General features: G+C 46.4%; 2 protein-coding genes and 1 long non-coding RNA gene across 6 annotated transcripts in view; 1 reads left to right on the forward strand and 2 right to left on the reverse strand.

The window, feature by feature from the left end:
• Positions 1-25829, forward strand: part of LOC133145060 (uncharacterized) — a 226256-nt gene that overhangs the window by 41787 nt on the left and 158640 nt on the right. The window lies entirely within an intron of this gene.
• On the reverse strand, positions 1659-6146 carry LOC133145059 (uncharacterized). Its single transcript, XM_061268132.1, has 7 exons — positions 5530-6146; positions 4435-4677; positions 3817-4083; positions 3460-3722; positions 3319-3390; positions 3138-3242; positions 1659-3055 (listed from the first exon to the last, which is right to left on the reverse strand). Exons 1-4 carry the CDS (start codon positions 5636-5638, stop codon positions 3655-3657), a joined length of 687 nt encoding a protein of 228 aa, XP_061124116.1. The 5' UTR covers positions 5639-6146; the 3' UTR covers positions 1659-3055; positions 3138-3242; positions 3319-3390; positions 3460-3654.
• Positions 15706-20162, reverse strand: LOC133145686 (basement membrane-specific heparan sulfate proteoglycan core protein-like). The gene is made up of 7 exons (XM_061269355.1): positions 19552-20162; positions 18457-18699; positions 17839-18105; positions 17484-17744; positions 17338-17412; positions 17170-17268; positions 15706-17087 (listed from the first exon to the last, which is right to left on the reverse strand). Exons 1-6 carry the CDS (start codon positions 19658-19660, stop codon positions 17186-17188), a joined length of 1038 nt encoding a protein of 345 aa, XP_061125339.1. The 5' UTR covers positions 19661-20162; the 3' UTR covers positions 15706-17087; positions 17170-17185.

Here is a 25829-nt window from a genome sequence, read left to right on the forward strand (position 1 = left end):
GCCCACACAAAGCTTTAATCTTTAAACAAATGTGTCCTTTAAAACTTGACAAAACGTTACCAAATCAATAAAGCTAATAATTATAGAAAATGTAAAAATATAGATTAAATCAGGGGAGCTCAAACATTTGCAGCTTACGAGCTACTTTAAAAATGACCAAGTCACAAAGATCTACCCACTACAATAAATAGAATGAATGAATGAATGAATAAATAAATAAATAAATAAATAATATAGTGCGTGCATTTTTGTAGTTACTGTCTATGGCGCATGTGCGGTTCACTGTGATTGCCTCCCGACAGGCCTACCTGTATGTCAATCAAGCGATGGTCTGGATTCTAGCATACAGCAATTTTCTTTTTTAAACGTCATGCGATCAACCAGATCGACTGGCCGATCGCGATCGACGTATTCCCCTGGATTAAATCATAAAAACACATAATTGAAATATTAAATTTAAAATATAAATATAGAAAAATAACTGTAAATAAATCAATATAATGTAAATACTATCAAATAAAAAAATATTTGAATTAAATCTTCAATTATACATTTTTTATTATTGTTGTATTTTTTATTCTGTTCAGATTCATCTTCTGTACGTAGAAAGGCCTTCCAGTCAATATGTAGATGCTGCCATCTGCTGTTTTCTTAACGTAAGTGACTTTTTTTTAAGGGATCAGGGGCGCAACGCGTGTGAGATGCGGGTGGTGGGCGGGGGGGGGTCCTCCCGTTCTTGGCACCGATAAAAAAGTTCTGCAGAACTTTTGGTATGATCGGTAAATTAAAATAACTATTATTGCAATCAAGGAAAAAAAAACCCACCACATTCTAATAGGGCGAAAAGAAAAGCAGGAATTTTATCGCTCTATACAATGAGCCTGCCAGCTCTGCCAAAAAGTGAAACACTGCAGACGCAGTGCGGCATCAGACATTCTTCCATCTCACAGCATTTTCTCTGCAGGACATCTATTGTTTGCAGAGATCATTAGTTAAAGGCCCGGCCGGCACTATCGGCTCTGCAGATTAGGCCTAATGAGACACAATCGCAGCAAATTGTCTGGCTCATCGCATAGATACTCCACGGCGGCGTGTTAAGTGCTCAAATGATCCTCTTGGAGGAGCTTATTTACGGCAACGTCAGCAGCGAGAGCATGAGGCGTGATTAAAAGGCCCGATTGTTTTGCTTATTTTTCGGCTTTCTAAACGCTAGTTCGGCCCAACCTAGTGCTCCAATCGAGGTCACAAAAACCCTTTTAGTTCCAAATGGCTCACCTCCTGCCTTCAAGATCACGCACGTAGCCCAGAAATCTGCACAACTGCGGGACTGCGTGTTCTCCAATATCAAGAAGTTACCTTCATATCCTGAATTGAAAACATCTGGCATACTAATTTGGAACATGCACACTCCACACACGGAGGGTTGAAGGTGGAATCAAACCGCTGCCCTCCTGAGGCAGACGCGCTAACCAGTGCGCCACCGAGCCGCCGCTTCAAATCCATGCAGTGCGCCGATTGGTCAAATGTTAACCCAAATTGTGCGCTGACTGGTCAAATGTCAGCCGATGCCTTGGTCCTTCATTGCCTTCAAAGGTTCTCCTGCACACGCACGCCTGCTACAGACAAAAGAAACCAGAGTCGGGTGCAATTTCATCGCTTTTATTGAACCGAAATAACAACTTAAGACAATTCTACATACACGAGCTGCTGGCGGCCCAATCCCCTTCCCTCCACACTCGCGCGTCATTTCCTGCCCCCAATCGCCCTCTCCTCACACTTCCCATCATGCGCCATGACCCACAATCTCTCTCAGGTGCCAGCAGTATACATGGATGATCATTTTTACTACAAGATAGCTTACTCTATGAATAACTGATTAGAGTGAGTGAATCAATGGCTGAATCAGACGGCGTGTTTGTGAGCATGCGGCGCCCATCATTTCAACTCATGTAAGAACAAAAGAGCTTAATCAATAAATGAGTCATTCAAATAAGTCAACCGTGCTACGACCGCCTAGATTTCCAAATAAGAACAAAAGATAGCTTACTCGATTCTCTGAACAAATGATTAAATAGGTTGAATAATCAACAGATCAACAACAAATCAAGTGTTTGTGAGCGCGCCTATCATTTCAAATCACGTAGAGAGAGCTTACTATGAATGATTCAATCGATTGAATAAATGTTCAAATAAACAAGTCTAATTCCATACGGAGTAACAAAAGAGATATGATAAATGAATAATCAAAGGAAAAAAGATAAATAATGAATAATAAATAAATGAAGAAATAATCATAATAATATATAAATGGTGAATGATGAAATGATCGCCATCATCATGCGCATAGTCAACATGGGAAGAACAGATCAAAGAATTCATCATTCTTCGAGACTGGTTAACAAAAGGTACCTTACTATTACTAAATGATGGACTCGATCAAATCATTCAACAGTGTTACGCCAAGAATTGAGCGAGACAATACCAACACGGATAATAGCTTACTCTCAATAAATTGGATAAATAGGTCAAATCGACAACTGAAAACAAACTCGTTGTTAACTAACCGAGGTCATACAAAGATGGCTACCAAAAGGTATTAATAATACATGCCTAATTGGAAAGGTCATTTTTGAACCTTTTGACATTTGCCACCAGTTCCGCCGCTAGGGGGGAGCACTTACCTACAGCAAGCGTGCCGCCGTCCCTCCCTCTTTGTTTCCAGTGCCAAGTCAAATAACAAAGACGACGGCAACTAAGCGGCTGAAAATGCAAAGGTGAGCCTGGACCGCTGACTTTTTCGACACTGATGATGCGTTTGCAATCCAAAACATTCGCAAAACTAAGTCACCATTTGGATTGTGTGGCGGATTCAGTGATTCTGATGATTCAAATGCTCGAGTGAACTAAACGGAACAAGGAACAAACAATAAAAACAAAAAAAAAAAGCTTTGCCTGCTGCTCCACTCTGGGCGCTCGCTCCTCCCGCTCCAAAAAGGCAAAGGTGGCGGCGGCGGCGGCGGCGGCAGTCAAGCCCCCCGCCCGCACTTCCATTCGACTGAGGAAAAGCAGACAGCCGCCGGTTGGCAATCGCAAAGGAGGAGGAACAACAAAGGAGCAAGGTGCGGCCGGCGACTCACCCGGCAGCCGCCGTGTCTAAAGCATCCAGCAGAGCTGAAGGAGGCTGGTCATCACCACCAGAGCGACGGAGCAGGACGCGGCCCGGGCGGCATCGAAGGTCGGCTCTAGAGCAAAGGTGACGACAATCATTGGCCTGGGCGAGGCAGGGCGGGGCTTGCTCCAGTGAGTGGAAGTACTCACTTTTTTCGTCACTGTTGATGATGGAGGTGGAGGAGTTTGTGCCTTTTTGTTGTTTCTCGCAGTCGACAGCCGCTGTTGAAAACAGGGACTGACATTCGCAAACAGGGCTGACGTCAACCCAAGAAATGGCGGCGTACTCACCGCTAACGGCGAGAGTAAACTCGGGGCTATCGACCGGTTGACCGCCAAGGTAGCTTTTGGCGCGGCAAGTGTATTCACCGGCGTCGCCCGGTTTAGCCCCGTTGATGGTCACCTTGTTGCCATTGACGTTAGTAGTTTGGGGAGTAGTGCCCTTCTTCCAAGTGACCTCTTTGGCATCACCTATGACCTTGCACTCTAAGATGACCTTGCCGCCTGCACACACACAGAACCGTCGCCCTCGATTTTGACAGTGGTGATGGGATCTGTTGGGGAGAAGAAGTGAGGCGGCAAAGTTTTGAGCAAGGGTGCATCGGCTGAATTCCTTTCGTGGCAACAATCCCGCGGCGTGAGAGCTACCTTGGACGGAGACTGTAAATGTTTTAGTGGTCTGCGGTTCGCCGCTGGGGTACTTGGCCTCGTAGGTCCCCGCGTTCGTTGCTTTCACGTTGAAGAGGCCCAGCTTTTTCTTGTTGTTGTCAGTGAAGTTGATGTCAGGGATCGATGGACCCGCCCCCCCAGATGTCTTCTCATGAGTCCAGGCGACAGTCTCGGAAGGCGCTCCGGAGTCCATCTCGATGGAGCTCCCCTTCACAACTTTGCATTCTTGGCCTTCGTCGCAGGGGACTGAAAAACCCCAAAAGAGTGTGACATTCACCTCAGTGGTCAAGTCCGAGTGCAGCAGCCGGTGGGCCCCGCCGAGGGCACGCGCTACACGATTTTGCTCTGCGCTCCGACAAATGTAGCACGACGGCGGCGCCCGCCATCCTCTCGGCAAAGGATTTGAGCCGAGGGTAAGAAAAGGAGTTGCCCCGATTTCCTCTGAGAGCAACGTTTGCTTTTCTCCCAGATGGCAAAGTGGCACATTTGAATTTCATTCCAAATTTGAACCGTTTAAGCCGCCCGCTTTGCCACGTGGTGTCTTTCACAAAACGCAACGGTCGCTCAGCGATACCAGCCGATTGTCGTGCAACTTACCGGCTCCGACGAGGATTAAGAAGTTCTTGGGGCCGCCGGTGTAGGTGGCAGTGTACTTGCCGCTGTCTGCAGCGCTCAGGCCGGCCAATTCCAGGACTTTTTGTTCTGTGTCATCGTCATATGTAGCGCGAGTTACGCCGGTGCCGCTCCATGTGACCTGGGTGCCACTTGCGGCACCTGAGGTCAGTTTGAGCTTGTCGCCAACCTTGCAGAATTGCACCTTGTCAGCCGTGCCGTCGCAGTCTGGACAAGCAAGGAACAAAAGGATAATATGAGCGAGAGATTTTACAATGGATTGTTTGCTTTTTGCACTCATCGCCGTGGCAGAGCATTCCTTTCAAACAATTCTCCCGGCTCCTAACTAGCTAGCGGGCGTACGCCATCAATGGACACAAACGAGGCATCAGACGGGAAGTACAAACAGACAATCACGATGACGATCTTTTGCACAGGCTGGCTATGATTCAGTCGAAATGACGGAGAGAGGGACCTGATTTTGTTTTGGAGGCTTACGAATTGCAATCTATCAATAGACCATAGCAAACGGCAGGAGGGTTAGTTAGGGTGTCGCTCTAACAAAAGAGAAAGAGAAAAAGAAAGAGAGAGAGAAAGAAAAAGAGAAAGAAAACGTTGACTTCATCCAAACAAGAACACCTGAAGCTGAAAGCAAATACAAGCTATACAAAAATGAAACGGACATCCTCTATTCGTTGCTTTATTTCAAAGGCGGAAAAAAAAAAAAAAAAGAGAGACTACTCCTGCACACCAATGAAAAGAGAAAAAGGAAAGAAATAGAATAAAAAAGAAGAATCATGTGTGGTTTGCCTGTTTGAAACCAATTCACTTCAAAGTTACCAGCGACCTTAACTCAGGAGCGCAAGCTAGAAAACGACAAAGACTGGCTCAAACTGGTGAAGAAAAGTCCTTGGAAAGAAAGAACTGCTCAGACGGCGACTGCATCGATCTCTCTCGTTGGCGACATGAAAACCATTAAGGCTGCTTGCACTCGAGTGAGTCGACACCAAATTGACGTTGATCGCATTCGCAATGTGCCATTGGTGTGAAATTGACAAAGTGTCGTGAGGAAGCTTTTACCATCTGACTCGGCCATCCTGGTTAGGGAGAGCAGTAGAAAGCACACAAGTGCGGGGCGCAGACTCATGATGAGCAGTTCGCGGCGGCCGCGGCAACTTTGGTGGACCATCCTCGGGCGCCTTGGGTGATTGATCAACAACTTGGGCTGCGATGCGAGACTCTCAGACAGCGAGCGAGGCAGACAGGCAGGCAGGCAGGCAGACTGGCAGACAGGAACGGCGGCTCCAACTCGACAAGTGCGACTGACCCACGGACGCAACTAAAGTCCTAGCCCGCACCGCGCGTGACGTCACTCTGCTTTGACACGTTCAGCCTTCGTCGTCTCAAAGCTTCTGCCCAAGTTGAAGGCTTGCTTGCAAGTTGCCAACCAATCAACTTGATTTCCCTCAGCATGCAGTCAAAGAGAAAGGAGCAAAGGAATAGGTCAAATGTACAACATGACGTTTGGCGCTTGCTTGAATCGACGCCGTTTCGGTTCTATGTGGAATGGAAAAGTGACCGAGCTGTGTGTCTGTGCTCTGATGGAGCAACTATGTTTGTAGAAATAAATGAGAGTATTTATTGACACATTGCTGTTGCGCCCTCTTCAGTTGAATTGCTAAATGAGAGGATTGATTGACACATTGCTGTTGCGCCCTCTTCAGTTGAATCGCTGCCCACGACAAGACACGACACGACACGACACGACACGTCACGGAAAGGCAAGCAGCTTTGAAGTCACAAAGATTTGCAATGGAACATTTGACTCTCAAGTCATCATAAAGACAGAACGTTCTGTTCCCTCCGTCCTTCCCTCCCTCCGCGTTGAGCAACCTTCTCCAGACCTTTCACGCCACAGTCGCTTTGCAGGACAAAGGCCAAGCTGACCCGACCGAACGACCTGACCTCAGGGTGCAGTTCTCCATGGCAAAGTTGCTTCAAACCAACATGTCACACCCAGTTGCTTCTTTATTGGCAAGGTTGTCTTTTCTCGGCCATTGGGTTTACACGACAGGTGTCAAAGTCAAGGCCCGGCCGGCAGATACGGCCCGCCGCATCATTTGATGTGGCCCGCGAAGACAAATTGTCCATCAAATTGGTGTCATTACTAGAATTGCAAATTGTCTTCACTTTTAATAATATCTTCTTTTTTTTCTTCTTCTAAATATTTGAGTCTGATTTGAAGACGAGTTTTTTGGCAGTCTGTTTCGGAGCTTTTACTGGATATAATATGAGGTGCTCGTACATTGATTTGGGTTGACACGCAGTCATAATGGGCCTCCGAAAGAAGCTGTGACTACCATGCGGCCCGCGAAAAAAACCACTTTGACACCACTGGTTTACACGTTGAGGTCAAAAGACGTCCGTCCGTCCTGCTCGCAGAAAGAAGTGGGGTGCGTTACAAGATGCCTCCACTAGAGAGCACCCCAACCCTCCGTATTTTTGCTCACTTGACTGACTCATTGTTGGTCATCATTCATTCTCGCCGCCAAGGCAACAAACAGTTGAACAAGCAGCAAATCAACACGGCGCACGCGAGAGATGATTGGTTGTGGTTGCTTTTGTTTTGTTTTGTTTTTTTTTGCTTTTTCAACATCATTCAGCGGTAAAGGTTTCGATCACCGGAAACATTTCAACAAACCCAAGCGACTGATGCCAATTCACTTCAAACATCTGAAATATACTCTGCCTCACAAGTAGACAGTGCTACAGTTGGCTGTCTTTTTGTCTTCCATGACACTAAAGTACCACCCTGAGATAGAGTTACACAATAACCAGTTGTACCACGTCGATCTACATCACCAGCCCAGTTTGCATCACTGTAGGCTTGTATACCCAGGTTGTCATTACTCATTTGGTAGCACAACTTCTTGTCACTAGTACCCTTTAAATATCTGAGCACATGTTTCACTGTCCAAAAATGTTCAACAGTAGGTTGATTAAAATACTGTGACAGTTTGCTTACAATAAAACTCAAGTCAGGTCTTGTACATACAGTTAAATAAATAAGACCACCCACTGCTTCTCTGTACATTGAAACATCACTCAATAACGCAGCATCATCTGTGTCGTTCAGTTTTTGTTCACGAGGTGTCGATCTACTTTTGCCATCTTGCATATTAAACCTCTCTAAAATCTTCTCAACATATTTAGCTTGAGACATTGCTACACAGTTACTGGTTTGCTCAAAATCGATGCCCAAGAAATGTTTCAGTTTACCCAAGTCCTTCACTTTGAACCTTGCTGTCAGCATGTCTTTTGTGACCTCCATAGCTTCTTCATTACTTGCTGCAATTAATAGGTCATCAACCCATATTATCACAATGACTTTCTCATATTCTGTCTCTCTTGTGTAAACACAGCGGTCAGCTTGGTTTTGGGTCAAATGATTTTCTGTCAAGTGATCGTGCAACAACTTATTCCAATTTCTGCCTGATTGTTTTAACCCATACAATGGCTTCTCAATTTTGCATACAAACTTCCTATCTGTTTGAGATCTCTCCTCACGCCCTTCTGGTTGTTCCATGTAGACCTCACAGTCTACGGGTGCGTTTAAATGTGCGGTTTTCACATCCATTTGGTGTCAAATCAACTTTTCCTGCGCTGCTTCCTGCATCAGAACTCAAACACTGGTCATGTTAGCTGTAGGAGAAAATGTCTCCCCATAATCTACGCCCATCTTTTGGCGGCTATATCCCTTAGCAACATATCGGGCCTTGTACTTGTCAAATCCATCAACATCTGTTTTAATGGCATACACCCATCTACCCCCCACTGCTTTCTTGCCCTCTGGCAAATTGGTCAAGGTAAATGTGTTGTTTTCTTGAAGTGAATGCATTTCCTCATCCATGGCTCGAACCCACTCTTTGGCCTTATCTGAGGCTACAGCTCCCGAAAATGACACAGGTATATGTTACACATTACACGATAACAGTAATCAATGTTACTCTGGACTTGATCAGTCTCTTCATCATCAGACACATATTTGGACACATTACAATCGGTGTATCTGTCTGGCTGCCTTCTCTCTCTGGTAGGGTAACGGCTACCTACCATCAGGCTCACGTTTGATCTCAGCTCTTTCTTGTTGTGGTTGGTGGTGGCTGACTTCAGGTTTTTGTTCTCCGAACGCAAGATTTGGACTTCTCGGTTTGGTTCTTACAAAGTCATCATCCTCAGATGTGACATTAGTCTGCGTTTGTGGTTCTACACCTGATTTTGCCACAAACTTGACCAATCTGTGCTTTTGCACTTTCTTACTGACAGGGGAATACGCAATGTATGCAGGACTGGTTTTATCATAGCCAATAAAAACACATTTTTCACACCTTGGCTCAAGCTTTCTCTTGTCTTGTTTATAGGCATAACACTCGGAACCAAACCTCTGCATCCTAGACAAATGTGGTCTTCTTCCTGTAAACATCTGGATGGCTGCCTGCCCTGTTCTTTTGTTAAAACACCTGTTCCGGATCACAGCAGCAGTTTGGACTGCATCGGTCCATAGTTGTTTTGGCAAACCACTATCAATGAGCATACACCTTGCCATGTCAAAAAGTGTTCGCCTATTGCGCTCAGCAGTACCATTTTGGTGAGGAGAGTACGGTGCTGATGTCTGATGTTTAATCACATTTTTAGTGAGCAAAGTCTGGTAATATTCACTTGTCAATTCAGTACCATTATCAGATCGGATACATTTTACTTTGCCATATGGGGGGGGGGCTACATCTGCCAGAAACCTTTCTGTAGCTTGAACAGTGTCACTTTTGTTCTTGAAGAAATACCGTATTTTCCGCCCTAAAAGGCGCACCTAAAAACCTAAATTTTTATCAAAAGTCAACAGTGCGCCTTATAGCCCGGTGCGCCTTATATATGGATCAAGTGATGAATTTGTTGATCCATACTGGTTGTACACAGTGCTCTGCCAAAATGTTTTAGTACGTTTTAGTACGACTAGTAAATTACAAGGTTGCATCGCTTCCCAGCATTACGGTAACTGTAGTCAGGGGGCGTCACCGAATAGCTGTTGTACCCGTGAGGCTATTTCATTTCAAAATAGGCTGCTCCGTTAATGTTTCGAGTAAATCTACGGATCGATATGGAAGGGAAACATAGGTAAGTAGTACCAATGCGTTAGATCGAACTTTAGTCAGTTCTGATCATTTTATAGGAGCTCGTTTTAGAGACGCGATTGTTTGTTTACACTTTGCTGAGGCTCATGGGAGATTGCGAGCTGAGGGTCATGGGTTTTTGCGGATGGCTAATGCTATAACGATAGCTGCTATACGCGCGAGGCTATTTCATGTCAAAATAGGCTGCTCTGTTCATGTTTCGAGTAAATCTACGGATCGATATGGAAGGGAAACATAGGTAAGTAGTACCAATGCGTTAGATTGAACTTTAGTCAGTTCCAATCATTTTATAGGAGATTGTTTGAGAAACGCGATTGTTTACAGAGGGCTCGTTGGTTATTGGCTAGTGGGTGCATAGCGCAACCCTAGTCAACCTCAGTTTGTTGCAGTAAAGCTTCTATTTTATGCGCCTTATAGGCCGGTGCGCCTTATATATGGACAAAGTTTTAAAATGGGCCGTTTATTGAAGGTGCGCCTTATACCCCGGTGCGCCTAATAGGGCGGAAAATACGGTACACAAAAAGAGTGCTGGAAAACTCCTCAGTAAATGAAACTGCATACCTGTAACCCTCTTTAGATTCTGGATGGATTGGCCCTGCCAAATCTGTGTGAACTAGTTCTAGAGGGGTCTTAGCCCTCACATCAGGGTCTTTGTTCCTGGTTTGGGAAAAACTTGCCTTTAGTACACACTTCACAATGTTGAGGTTTGCTTATTGACCCCCTTCATTTTCATGCCATCAACAACATTTTGTCATTTCTGAATGTCTTTATAGTTGCAGTGTCCCCGTATCTCATGCCACGTCTGAATAGCATGACATCCTTTACACTGATCATCATCACAATCATCATCATCATCCTCATCATCATCATTTACTGTATGCAAATAATATAGTCCATCACGTACGTGGATGGGGAATTTCGTACCGTCTTGGTAGATGAGGACGTTCTTCTCCTCCTTGAAGACCACAGTGGCTCCCCTGGCCGTAGCTGCTTTCACGGATAGGATGTCCTGTTGGGTAGGATGGGATGTACAGCGCCTGCCTCAGCGTTGCGTTCAGGTGCGTCTACCTGTGCTATCGACCAGGCAGACTTCTGCATCACCTCGGCGCTCCGCTCCGCGACGCCCTTGCACCGCGTGCCGTCCGCCAGCTCCACGCAGCGTGTCTCGGCCTGGAACCCGTCATCAAACCGCTTGAATTTTGCCAGGTCTGTGACAATGTGCGAGGTAGCCCCGCAGTCAAGCATCAGGCCTCTCACGTCGACTCTTGCTGCCCCCTCGCTCACTCGGAAGAAGTACTCGTCTCGGTCCTGGTCTTCCGTCTCCCCGTGGACCCTCCGTGCGTCGTCCCGGTTGCCGCGCTGCTTCCGCCTGCAGGTGCTGCTCTTGCAATGACTGCACCACAGTTTACGTCGGCAGGCTCTGGCCATGTGGCCCTTCAGGCCGCACTTGAAGCACACCACCTCCGCGGGGCTCCTCTCGGCTCCCCGGTCAGCTGGTCTGTCAGGTCTCGCTCTCCTCTGCCGTACGTTCATCACGTTGTCATCTGCCTCAGCCCGCATCTTCTCTGTGTCCTCGTAACTGGGCATTTTTGTCTCGAATTCAGAGAACTGCATCGTCTCATCACGTTGTGTGACATGGATTGCAAATGGTTTCAAGGACTCCGGCAGACCTTTTAACACCATTGCTACCAATAGTCCATCACTTAATACCTCACCGGCATTTCTTAGCGCTGTGATTGCGGTCTCTGCCCGGATCACATACTCGGTCACACTTTCACTCTCAGACTTCTGTAGTGATGTCCGTTCTGTGTAGAGACTCATGATGCGTGGCTTGCCTTTGCCTTGATAGTAGTTTCTTAGGATCTGTAGGGCCCCTCGCCCGTCATCTGCAGCATCACCAGCGACAAACTGTTATCATCCAAAAACTGAATGAGTTCTGCATACGCTTCCTCACTCTTTCCAGCGTCTTGCTGTAGTTCGTCTTCTTCCTCGGTTGTGGGCTCGTTTAAGACAACCTCTTTCAAATCCTGCAATCGCAGGTGGCCCAAAAACTTTGCCTCCCATAATTCGTAATTCTTTTCATCACCGTCGAACATTAACCGCGACCGGCGGCTAGCAAAACTGTTCCTCTCTGCAGCCCGTCCGCTCATGGTGCTCACAGCGTGCTATCATCACCAGTACGTCGGTGGGAACATGCGGTGTTGGGTTTACCTGGGCCCATAACCTGTTGGCAGAGTAGCCATACAGCAGTAGGTACTTGTGAGGAACACAATCGCACCAAACTCAGCGGAATGAAATAAAGACAGACGAGGAGGACGATCAACTCTGTTTGCACACCATTCTCTGCGACGACTGCGGCGACAGCTTGTAGGGAGCCGCTGTGCAGCATGCAGGAAGGCTTTTGATCAAACACGCCCACTTAACAGGTGGTTCCAATCACACAATAAATCGAGATGCTGTCATAAGAAAATAACACAATTTTAACATATGCTGACCACACATACAATAGGAAAATGGATAATTGAGAGCATCTCTCAACAATAGCAACTGATCATGAAGAAGAGAAAAGGCCCAAAATTGGACTCACACTTGGATCATGGTTATTTCCCAAATGAATCAGGTCTGCAGGACAGCAACGTTTGGACAAACAAGTGCAACTTGCCTTGTTTCTTGTTGGCTTAAACTGCAGCACTGTGAGGAGCATGGAAGTGCAACTTGCCTTGTTTCTTGTTGGCTTAAACTGCAGTACTGTGAGGAGCATTGTTTGATCAAACGAACAAACACTTGGGATATTCCTCATTGCGCTCTGAAGTACAGTGGAGATGTGGCATTGTGCATCAATCTGGAGAGCACCAGAGGTCAGGAGGACAGGTTTGAAAATTTCCCCCAGCAGTTCTGCCCTCTGTGGGTTCCCACTCTGTGTTGTGATGCTTTTCACCAGGTGGAGGAATTGGTTCCCACGTTCATAGTTCAGAAGAGTCTTTTCACATGAAAAACGTTCGCAGAAAGAACAGCATAAGCATTGCAAGAAAGAATCAAATGCACAAACACTGTTGACGTGCGAACTTTAACAGGCTGTTGATGGTTCCCGTTTTTCAACAGTGGTACCTTGACTTTTTTCCAGCCCACTTGTGTGTCAATATGCAGCCATTCAGGACAAGGAGAGAGATATGAAAGTTGTCTTTCTTTTTCTCGGTGGGACCGCTAAACCTCTCCGGCTTTCAACGGCACTGTCAGTAGATGCATCTGGCTCCGCTCCAGGATGAGATTTTTCTCCCCTTTTGTTTACTACTTCAGTTTGAGAAGTACCGCAGACATTGTCAGGCTCTCTGACAGTCGTGGAATCACACACCCATCACTTTTTTGTTTTGCAGAGCAAATCCGCATGTTTCCCTCAATGAAGGGAAGATGACGAGCAACAAACCGGCCGGTCCACACGAACGGGTAGGCTTTCACGCTTGAAAAGGCCTTTTTTTAAAATGTTTTTGAACTCGGCTTCAACAGCTGCGGAACTTGCAGTGATGCTGGCGCTTTTGAAGAGAGGGACCATTATTGCTATCCAGAGTGGCGAGTAACTTCCAAGTCTCGTTATTTGGGGAATAATCTCAGGGAGGAAGTGGGATGTCGTCTCTATCCCCATTAGCCATGGCAAGTGACCTGCTCTCCTCACATCCATATTTCTGTCACCCACTCTCGGGCATTGGTCTGGATGTGCTGATTTAATGCATCATCACCTGGTTCTTGTCCCTCGACTTCCTCATCTGAAATGGGGACAAATTCCTCTGCGATTTGCGCTCTCAAGTATTTCTTGCACTTTTCTGATGGGATAGGGGCTCCAGAATTGTCATGACGCTCTGTCTCACTCAGTGCCACAATGGTGATAGCACGAAGAAGTTCTTTTGCATGTTGCAAACCTTGTGACTTAAGAAGCTGTGCTATTGACCTAACAAAGAAATCCTTAACACGAGGTCTTTGGTTATTTCAGGCAGTCCCATCGGCAGATCATCTTGATACAGTGTGCTACATCTACCCTGACAAAACATGGGGGTAGATGTCCAGGTTGATTTTGGTGTTTGCCTGTTTAAAATGAAGATAGAGGAAATGTTGACATTTTAAATTTCAATGCTGCTATGGATGAGTCCAGAGTTGTGAGGGAGGCATCGTGTACGACTCTGAGGTTTGATACTGTATAACTTTAAACGAACAGCGACACTTAATGGATTTATCCAGTACTACAACGTGAATCTCACGCACACACGCACAAACAAACAAACAAGATTGTCAGTGTCAAACTGGTTTGACGACTTTGAGATGAATTGACGCATGAATACGTCGTGTTAAAACATTTTCATTTCATTTTTTATACTGGTGCGTTTGACTGAGGTGCCTGACTGGTTCGTTGTTTTTAAGGTTGTTGTTTTTTTGAAGGAAAACAGTGCATTCGTTCCAAACAAAGCAAGTAGAGTTTGCATTTGGGGGGCATCATGAATTCATTTTAGAGCGGAGTACTGTATTGTGAGATACGCGTCCAACATCTGCATGAATGCATCAGAAAGTGCAGAGGTTGGATTAACAACATTTAAGAGACTGCGCGCCCACACACGCGCGCGCGGATACATACACACGAGTAGCGTCGAACAGGCGTGGAGTATTCCTCCTCCCCCACTGACGGACCCAAATCTCTCCTGATGGAGATGAACTCTTCCGACGTTTATAAAGACAAAAAGGAAAGAGTTTGCAATCATATTCATAACCCCAACCAAAACGTATCCCCCCACAACAAAGTTCCGTATGGAATGGAGATTTAATGAATTAACGATCCTCACGTAATGAAATTTTACATTAAAGCAACGGTCCCCAACCACCGGGCCGCGACCGGTCCGCTGGTCACTTGGTACCGGGCCGCCAAGCCGCGCAGAGAAAAAAAAAAAAAAGAAAAAAAAAAAAGATCGACGATCAATTAATTCAAGTCAAGACACTCGTCCCGGTCACGTGACATGTTTCCCCAGTCGAGCCCGCAAAGACAATATGTGGCGACAGGCTAACTAACCAGGCAATGAAGCATTCAAAAGTGCTTCAACACATGGAGCCCAAGCATCCTGCAATAAAAGACAAACCTTAATCACTTCGGGTGTCATTGTCTCCGATTACGTCTAGATGGGACCGGCTCGTTTCTGAGAAACAAACTCAGTGCTCCCACTAATTCAACGTAATGCTGAGTTTTATTTTTGTCATTTCTACTTGTTTTTATGTCAGTCGTATCCTTTTATTTCATCGTACTTGTATATTTATTATAAAATGTATTATTTATTAATATAAATGTATTATTGATTTATAGAAATGCCGGTCCGTGAAAATATTTCTGACATGTAAGCGGTCCGTGGCGCAAAAAAAGGTTGGGGACCACTGCATTAAAGCATATAAATGCTCTATTGATACAAGGTGGACTTTTTTCTGACTTTGGACATTTCAAAAATGTGCAGCGCACTGGTTAGCACGTCCAATTCAACCCGTTCCAACTTTGCTTACCATAGTCATGTGTCAGCCATCTTGGAGTGAGCCAGAAGTGCCCTAAATGGAATTGGAAGGGGCCCCGGAGAAACCGGAAGTCACCTTAATTAAACCGGAAGAGCCTTCAACTGAACCAGAAGTGACCCCCACAAGTGTCCTAAAAACTCCATTCATTCTCTATGGGGCATCTGCTCAAACTGCACATTTTTCCAATCCAGCCCGTTTCCAATTCCTTACTAACCTGGAGTCTTCGTTTTGCTCCAATATTTGGGGGAGCGACGTTCACTCCCGTTCATTCTCTAGGCCTAGCATTCAACATCTGCATCCGTTTCAACTTTGCTGGCATTCCCCAAGAACCTGTTGCGCTTCTTTGCCCTCACGCGCAATTCGTACAGCAACTGTACGCCGGCCGATTGGCCAAATGTGAACCCAAATTGTGCGCTGACTGGTCAAACGTTAGCCGATGCCTTGGTGCTTCATAGCCTTCAAAGGTTCTCCTGCACACGCACGCCTGCTACAGACAAAAGAAACCAGAGTCGGGTGCAATTTCATCGCTTTTATTGAACCGAAATAACAACTTAAGACAAACAATCATACATACACGAGCTGCTGGCGGCCCAATCCCCTTCCCTCCACACTCGCGCGTCATTTCCTGCCCTCACCTCACACTTCCCATCATGCGCCATGACAAACTCTCTCAGGTGCCAGCAGTATACATGGATGATCATTTTTACTACAAGATAGCTTACTCTATGAATAACTGATTAGAGTGAGTGAATCAATCACTGAATCAGACGGCGTGTTTGTGAGCATTAGGCGCCCATCATTTCAACTCATGTAAGAACAAAAGAGCTTAATCAATAAATGAGTCATTCAAATAAGTCAACCGTGCTACGACCGCCTAGATTTCCAAATAAGAACAAAAGATAGCTTACTCGATTCTCTGAACAAATGATTAAATAGGTTGAATAATCAACAGATCGACAACAAATCAAGTGTTTGTGAGCGCGCCTATCATTTCAAATCACGTAGAGAGAGGTTACTATGAATGATTCAATCGATTGAATAAATGTTCAAATAAACAAGTCTAATTCCATACGGAGTAACAAAAGAGATATGATAAATGAATAATCAAAGGAAAAAAGATAATCAATAATAAATAAATGAAGAAATAATCATGATAATATATAAATGGTGAATGATGAAATGATTGCCATCATCATGCGCATAGTCAACATGGGAAGAACAGATCAAAGAATTCATCATTCTTCGAGACTGGTTAACAAAAGGTACCTTACTATTACTAAATGATGGACTAGATCAAATTCAAGTTCAACAGTGTTACGCCAAGAATTGAGCGAGACAATAGCAACACGGATAATAGCTTACTCTCAATAAATTGGATAAATAGGTCAAATCGACAACTGAAAACAAACTCGTTGTTAATTAACCGAGGTCATACAAAGATGGCTACCAAAAGGTATTAATAATACATGCCTAATTGGAAAGGTCATTTTTGAACCTTTTGACATTTGCCACCAGTTCCGCCGCTAGGGGGGAGCACTTACCTACAGCAAGCGTGCCGCCGTCCCTCCCTCTTTGTTTCCAGTGCCAAGTCAAATAACAAAGACGACGGCAACTAAGCGGCTGAAAATGCAAAGGTGAGCCTGGACCGCTGACTTTTTCGACACTGATGATGCGTTTGCAATCCAAAACATTCGCAAAACTAAGTCACCATTTGGATTGTGTGGCGGATTCAGTGATTCTGATGATTCAAATGCTCGAGTGAACTAAACGGAACAAGGAACAAACAATAAAAACAAAAAAAAAAGCTTTGCCTGCTGCTCCACTCTGGGCGCTCGCTCCTCCCGCTCCAAAAAGGCAAAGGTGGCGGCGGCGGCGGTGGCAGTCAACCCCCCCGCCCGCACTTCCATTCGACTGAGGAAAAGCAGACAGCCGCCGGTTGGCAATCGCAAAGGAGGAGGAACAACAAAGGAGCAAGGTGCGGCCGGCGACTCACCCGGCAGCCGCCGTGTCTAAACCATCCAGCAGAGCTGAAGGAGGCTGGTCATCACCACCAGAGCGACGGAGCAGGACGCGGCCCGGGCGGCACTCGGCTCTAGAGCAAAGGTGACGACAATCATTGGCCTGGGCGAGGCAGGGCGGGCAGTGACATGGAAGTACTCACCTTCTTCTTCGTTATTGTTGATGATGGAGGTGGAGGAGTTTGTGCCTTTTTGTTGTTTCTCGCAGTCGACAGCCGCTGTTGAAAACAGGGAGTGACACATTCGCAAACAGGGCTGACGTCAACCCAAGAAATGGCGGCGTACTCACCGCTAACGGCGAGAGTAAACTCGGGGCTATCGACCGGTTGACCGCCAAGGTAGCTTTCGGCGCGGCAAGTGTATTTACCGGCGTCCTCCGGTTTAGCCTCGTTGATGGTCACCTTGTTGCCATTGACGTTAGTAATTTGGGTAGTAGTGCCCTTCTTCCAAGTGACCTCTTTGGCATCACCTATGACCTTGCACTCTAAGATGACCTTGCGGCCTGCACACACAGAACCTTTGCCCTCGATTTTGACAGTGGTGATGGGATCTGTTGGGGAGAAGAAGTGAGGCGGCAAAGTTTTGAGCAAGGGTGCATCGGCTGAATTCCTTTCGTGGCAACAATCCCGCGGCGTGAGAGCTACCTTGGACGGAGACTGTAAATGTTTTAGTGGTCTGCGGGGCGGTGCTGGGGTACTTGGCCTCGTAGGTCCCCGCGTTCTCTGCTTTCACGTTGAAGAGGCCCAGCTTTTCCTTCTTGTCAGTGAAGTTGATGTCAAGGATCGGTTTAGCCGTCTCCCCAGGTGTCTTCTTATGAGTCCAGGCGACAGTAATGCCGGAACCCGCTCCGGAGACCATCTCGATGGAGCTCCCCTTCACAACTTTGCATTCTTGGCCTTCGTCGCAGGGGACTGAAAAACCCCAAAAGAGTGTTACATTCACCTCAGTGGTCAAGTCCGAGTGCAGCAGCCGGTGGGCCCCGCCGAGGGCACGCGCTACACGATTTTGCTCTGCGCTCCGACAAATGTAGCACGACGGCGGCGCCCGCCATCCTCTCGGCAAAGGATTTGAGCCGAGGGTAAGAAAAGGAGTTGCCCCGATTTCCTCTGAGAGCAACGTTTGCTTTTCTCCCAGATGGCAAAGTGGCACATTTGAATTTCATTCCAAATTTGAACCGTTTAAGCCGCCCGCTTTGCCACGTGGTGTCTTTCACAAAACGCAACGGTCGCTCAGCGATACCAGCCGATTGTCGTGCAACTTACCGGCTCCGACGAGGATTAAGAAGTTCTTGGGGCCGCCGGTGTAGGTGGCAGTGTACTTGCCGCTGTCTGCAGCGCTCAGGCCGGCCAATTCCAGGACTTTTTGTTCTGTGTCATCGTCATATGTAGCGCGAGTTACGCCGGTGCCGCTCCATGTGACCTGGGTGCCACTTGCGGCACCTGAGGTCAGTTTGAGCTTGTCGCCAACCTTGCAGAATTGCACCTTGTCAGCCGTGCCGTCGCAGTCTGGACAAGCAAGGAACAAAAGGATAATATGAGCGAGAGATTTTACAATGGATTGTTTGCTTTTTGCACTCATCGCCGTGGCAGAGCATTCCTTTCAAACAATTCTCCCGGCTCCTAACTAGCTAGCGGGCGTACGCCATCAATGGACACAAACGAGGCATCAGACGGGAAGTACAAACAGACAATCACGATGACGATCTTTTGCACAGGCTGGCTATGATTCAGTCGAAATGACGGAGAGAGGGACCTGATTTTGTTTTGGAGGCTTACGAATTGCAATCTATCAATAGACCATAGCAAACGGCAGGAGGGTTAGTTAGGGTGTCGCTCTAACAAAAGAGAAAGAGAAAAAGAAAGAGAGAGAGAAAGAAAAAGAGAAAGAAAACGTTGACTTCATCCAAACAAGAACACCTGAAGCTGAAAGCAAATACAAGCTATACAAAAATGAAACGGACATCCTCTATTCGTTGCTTTATTTCAAAGGCGGAAAAAAAAAAAAAAAAGAGAGACTACTCCTGCACACCAATGAAAAGAGAAAAAGGAAAGAAATAGAATAAAAAAGAAGAATCATGTGTGGTTTGCCTGTTTGAAACCAATTCACTTCAAAGTTACCAGCGACCTTAACTCAGGAGCGCAAGCTAGAAAACGACAAAGACTGGCTCAAACTGGTGAAGAAAAGTCCTTGGAAAGAAAGAACTGCTCAGACGGCGACTGCATCGATCTCTCTCGTTGGCGACATGAAAACCATTAAGGCTGCTTGCACTCGAGTGAGTCGACACCAAATTGACGTTGATCGCATTCGCAATGTGCCATTGGTGTGAAATTGACAAAGTGTCGTGAGGAAGCTTTTACCATCTGACTCGGCCATCCTGGTTAGGGAGAGCAGTAGAAAGCACACAAGTGCGGGGCGCAGACTCATGATGAGCAGTTCGCGGCGGCCGCGGCAACTTTGGTGGACCATCCTCGGGCGCCTTGGGTGATTGATCAACAACTTGGGCTGCGATGCGAGACTCTCAGACAGCGAGCGAGGCAGACAGGCAGGCAGGCAGGCAGACTGGCAGACAGGAACGGCGGCTCCAACTCGACAAGTGCGACTGACCCACGGACGCAACTAAAGTCCTAGCCCGCACCGCGCGTGACGTCACTCTGCTTTGACACGTTCAGCCTTCGTCGTCTCAAAGCTTCTGCCCAAGTTGAAGGCTTGCTTGCAAGTTGCCAACCAATCAACTTGATTTCCCTCAGCATGCAGTCAAAGAGAAAGGAGCAAAGGAATAGGTCAAATGTACAACATGACGTTTGGCGCTTGCTTGAATCGACGCCGTTTCGGTTCTATGTGGAATGGAAAAGTGACCGAGCTGTGTGTCTGTGCTCTGATGGAGCAACTATGTTTGTAGAAATAAATGAGAGTATTTATTGACACATTGCTGTTGCGCCCTCTTCAGTTGAATTGCTAAATGAGAGGATTGATTGACACATTGCTGTTGCGCCCTCTTCAGTTGAATCGCTGCCCACGACAAGACACGACACGACACGACACGACACGTCACGGAAAGGCAAGCAGCTTTGAAGTCACAAAGATTTGCAATGGAACATTTGACTCTCAAGTCATCATAAAGACAGAACGTTCTGTTCCCTCCGTCCTTCCCTCCCTCCGCGTTGAGCAACCTTCTCCAGACCTTTCACGCCACAGTCGCTTTGCAGGACAAAGGCCAAGCTGACCCGACCGAACGACCTGACCTCAGGGTGCAGTTCTCCATGGCAAAGTTGCTTCAAACCAACATGTCACACCCAGTTGCTTCTTTATTGGCAAGGTTGTCTTTTCTCGGCCATTGGGTTTACACGACAGGTGTCAAAGTCAAGGCCCGGCCGGCAGATACGGCCCGCCGCATCATTTGATGTGGCCCGCGAAGACAAATTGTCCATCAAATTGGTGTCATTACTAGAATTGCAAATTGTCTTCACTTTTAATAATATCTTCTTTTTTTTCTTCTTCTAAATATTTGAGTCTGATTTGAAGACGAGTTTTTTGGCAGTCTGTTTCGGAGCTTTTACTGGATATAATATGAGGTGCTCGTACATTGATTTGGGTTGACACGCAGTCATAATGGGCCTCCGAAAGAAGCTGTGACTACCATGCGGCCCGCGAAAAAAACCACTTTGACACCACTGGTTTACACGTTGAGGTCAAAAGACGTCCGTCCGTCCTGCTCGCAGAAAGAAGTGGGGTGCGTTACAAGATGCCTCCACTAGAGAGCACCCCAACCCTCCGTATTTTTGCTCACTTGACTGACTCATTGTTGGTCATCATTCATTCTCGCCGCCAAGGCAACAAACAGTTGAACAAGCAGCAAATCAACACGGCGCACGCGAGAGATGATTGGTTGTGGTTGCTTTTGTTTTGTTTTGTTTTTTTTTGCTTTTTCAACATCATTCAGCGGTAAAGGTTTCGATCACCGGAAACATTTCAACAAACCCAAGCGACTGATGCCAATTCACTTCAAACATCTGAAATATACTCTGCCTCACAAGTAGACAGTGCTACAGTTGGCTGTCTTTTTGTCTTCCATGACACTAAAGTACCACCCTGAGATAGAGTTACACAATAACCAGTTGTACCACGTCGATCTACATCACCAGCCCAGTTTGCATCACTGTAGGCTTGTATACCCAGGTTGTCATTACTCATTTGGTAGCACAACTTCTTGTCACTAGTACCCTTTAAATATCTGAGCACATGTTTCACTGTCCAAAAATGTTCAACAGTAGGTTGATTAAAATACTGTGACAGTTTGCTTACAATAAAACTCAAGTCAGGTCTTGTACATACAGTTAAATAAATAAGACCACCCACTGCTTCTCTGTACATTGAAACATCACTCAATAACGCAGCATCATCTGTGTCGTTCAGTTTTTGTTCACGAGGTGTCGATCTACTTTTGCCATCTTGCATATTAAACCTCTCTAAAATCTTCTCAACATATTTAGCTTGAGACATTGCTACACAGTTACTGGTTTGCTCAAAATCGATGCCCAAGAAATGTTTCAGTTTACCCAAGTCCTTCACTTTGAACCTTGCTGTCAGCATGTCTTTTGTGACCTCCATAGCTTCTTCATTACTTGCTGCAATTAATAGGTCATCAACCCATATTATCACAATGACTTTCTCATATTCTGTCTCTCTTGTGTAAACACAGCGGTCAGCTTGGTTTTGGGTCAAATGATTTTCTGTCAAGTGATCGTGCAACAACTTATTCCAATTTCTGCCTGATTGTTTTAACCCATACAATGGCTTCTCAATTTTGCATACAAACTTCCTATCTGTTTGAGATCTCTCCTCACGCCCTTCTGGTTGTTCCATGTAGACCTCACAGTCTACGGGTGCGTTTAAATGTGCGGTTTTCACATCCATTTGGTGTCAAATCAACTTTTCCTGCGCTGCTTCCTGCATCAGAACTCAAACACTGGTCATGTTAGCTGTAGGAGAAAATGTCTCCCCATAATCTACGCCCATCTTTTGGCGGCTATATCCCTTAGCAACATATCGGGCCTTGTACTTGTCAAATCCATCAACATCTGTTTTAATGGCATACACCCATCTACCCCCCACTGCTTTCTTGCCCTCTGGCAAATTGGTCAAGGTAAATGTGTTGTTTTCTTGAAGTGAATGCATTTCCTCATCCATGGCTCAAACCCACTCTTTGGCCTTATCTGAGGCTACAGCTCCCGAAAATGACACAGGTATATGTTACACATTACACGATAACAGTAATCAATGTTACTCTGGACTTGATCAGTCTCTTCATCATCAGACACATATTTGGACACATTACAATCGGTGTATCTGTCTGGCTGCCTTCTCTCTCTGGTAGGGTAACGGCTACCTACCATCAGGCTCACGTTTGATCTCAGCTCTTTCTTGTTGTGGTTGGTGGTGGCTGACTTCAGGTTTTTGTTCTCCGAACGCAAGATTTGGACTTCTCGGTTTGGTTCTTACAAAGTCATCATCCTCAGATGTGACATTAGTCTGCGTTTGTGGTTCTACACCTGATTTTGCCACAAACTTGACCAATCTGTGCTTTTGCACTTTCTTACTGACTGGGGAATACGCAATGTATGCAGGACTGGTTTAATCATACCCAATAAAAACACGTTTTTCACACCTTGGATCAAGCTTTCTCTTGTCTTGTTTATAGGCATAACACTCGGAACCAAACCTCTGCATCCTAGACAAATTTGGTCTTCTTCCTGTAAACATCTGGATGGCTGTCTGCCCTGTTCTTTTGTTAAAACACCTGTTCCGGATCACAGCAGCAGTTTGGACTGCATCGGTCCATAGTTGTTTTGGCAAACCACTATCAATGAGCATACACCTTGCCATGTCAAAAAGTGTTCGCCAATTGCGCTCAGCAGTACCATTTTGGTGAGGAGAGTACGGTGCTGATGTCTGATGTTTAATCACATGTTTAGTGAGCAAAGTCTGGTAATATTCACTTGTCAATTCAGTACCATTATCAGATCGGATACATTTTACTTTGCCATATGGGGGGGGGGCTACATCTGCCAGAAACCTTTCTGTAGCTTGAACAGTGTCACTTTTGTTCTTGAAGAAATACACAAAAAGAGTGCTGTAAAACTCCTCAGTAAATGAAACTGCATACCTGTAACCCTCTTTAGATTCTGGATGGATTGGCCCTGCCCAATCTGTGTGAACTAGTTCTAGAGGGGTCTTAGCCCTCACATCAGGGTCTTTGTTCCTGGTTTGGGAAAAACTTGCCTTTAGTACACACTTCACAATGTTGAGGTTTGCTTATTGACCCCCTTCATTTTCATGCCATCAACAACATTTTGTCATTTCTGAATGTCTTTATAGTTGCAGTGTCCCCGTATCTCATGCCACGTCTGAATAGCATGACATCCTTTACACTGATCATCATCATCATTTACTGTATGCAAATAATATAGTCCATCACGTACGTGGATGGGGAATTTCGTACCGTCTTGGTAGATGAGGACGTTCTTCTCCTCCTTGAAGACCACAGTGGCTCCCCTGGCCGTAGCTGCTTTCACGGATAGGATGTCCTGTTGGGTAGGATGGGATGTACAGCGCCTGCCTCAGCGTTGCGTTCAGGTGCGTCTACCTGTGCTATCGACCAGGCAGACTTCTGCATCACCTCGGCGCTCCGCTCCGCGACGCCCTTGCACCGCGTGCCGTCCGCCAGCTCCACGCAGCGTGTCTCGGCCTGGAACCCGTCAGCAAACCGCTTGAATTTTGCCAGGTCTGTGACGATGTGCGAGGTAGCCCGGCAGTCAACCATCAGGCCTCTCACGTCGACTCTTGCTGCCCCCTCGCTCACTCGGAAGAAGTACTCGTCTCGGTCCTGGTCTTCCGTCTCCCCGTGGACCCTCCGTGCGTCGTCCCGGTTGCCGCGCTGCTTCCGCCTGCAGGTGCTGCTCTTGCAATGACTGCACCACAGTTTACGTCGGCAGGCTCTGGCCATGTGGCCCTTCAGGCCGCACTTGAAGCACACCACCTCCGCGGGGCTCCTCTCGGCTCCCCGGTCAGCTGGTCTGTCAGGTCTCGCTCTCCTCTGCCGTACGTTCATCACGTTGTCATCTGCCTCAGCCCGCATCTTCTCTGTGTCCTCGTAACTGGGCATTTTTGTCTCGAATTCAGAGAACTGCATCGTCTCATCACGTTGTGTGACATGGATTGCAAATGGTTTCAAGGACTCCGGCAGACCTTTTAACACCATTGCTACCAATAGTCCATCACTTAATACCTCACCGGCATTTCTTAGCGCTGTGATTGCGGTCTCTGCCCGGATCACATACTCGGTCACACTTTCACTCTCAGACTTCTGTAGTGATGTCCGTTCTGTGTAGAGACTCATGATGCGTGGCTTGCCTTTGCCTTGATAGTAGTTTCTTAGGATCTGTAGGGCCCCTCGCCCGTCATCTGCAGCATCACCAGCGACAAACTGTTATCATCCAAAAACTGAATGAGTTCTGCATACGCTTCCTCACTCTTTCCAGCGTCTTGCTGTAGTTCGTCTTCTTCCTCGGTTGTGGGCTCGTTTAAGACAACCTCTTTCAAATCCTGCAATCGCAGGTGGCCCAAAAACTTTGCCTCCCATAATTCGTAATTCTTTTCATCACCGTCGAACATTAACCGCGACCGGCGGCTAGCAAAACTGTTCCTCTCTGCAGCCCGTCCGCTCATGGTGCTCACAGCGTGCTATCATCACCAGTACGTCGGTGGGAACATGCGGTGTTGGGTTTACCTGGGCCCATAACCTGTTGGCAGAGTAGCCATACAGCAGTAGGTACTTGTGAGGAACACAATCGCACCAAACTCAGCGGAATGAAATAAAGACAGACGAGGAGGACGATCAACTCTGTTTGCACACCATTCTCTGCGACGACTGCGGCGACAGCTTGTAGGGAGCCGCTGTGCAGCATGCAGGAAGGCTTTTGATCAAACACGCCCACTTAACAGGTGGTTCCAATCACACAATAAATCGAGATGCTGTCATAAGAAAATAACACAATTTTAACATATGCTGACCACACATACAATAGGAAAATGGATAATTGAGAGCATCTCTCAACAATAGCAACTGATCATGAAGAAGAGAAAAGGCCCAAAATTGGACTCACACTTGGATCATGGTTATTTCCCAAATGAATCAGGTCTGCAGGACAGCAACGTTTGGACAAACAAGTGCAACTTGCCTTGTTTCTTGTTGGCTTAAACTGCAGCACTGTGAGGAGCATGGAAGTGCAACTTGCCTTGTTTCTTGTTGGCTTAAACTGCAGTACTGTGAGGAGCATTGTTTGATCAAACGAACAAACACTTGGGATATTCCTCATTGCGCTCTGAAGTACAGTGGAGATGTGGCATTGTGCATCAATCTGGAGAGCACCAGAGGTCAGGAGGACAGGTTTGAAAATTTCCCCCAGCAGTTCTGCCCTCTGTGGGTTCCCACTCTGTGTTGTGATGCTTTTCACCAGGTGGAGGAATTGGTTCCCACGTTCATAGTTCAGAAGAGTCTTTTCACATGAAAAACGTTCGCAGAAAGAACAGCATAAGCATTGCAAGAAAGAATCAAATGCACAAACACTGTTGACGT

This window comes from Syngnathus typhle, linkage group LG21, assembly GCF_033458585.1.
Source record: "Syngnathus typhle isolate RoL2023-S1 ecotype Sweden linkage group LG21, RoL_Styp_1.0, whole genome shotgun sequence".
Taxonomy (NCBI): Eukaryota; Metazoa; Chordata; class Actinopteri; order Syngnathiformes; family Syngnathidae; genus Syngnathus; species Syngnathus typhle.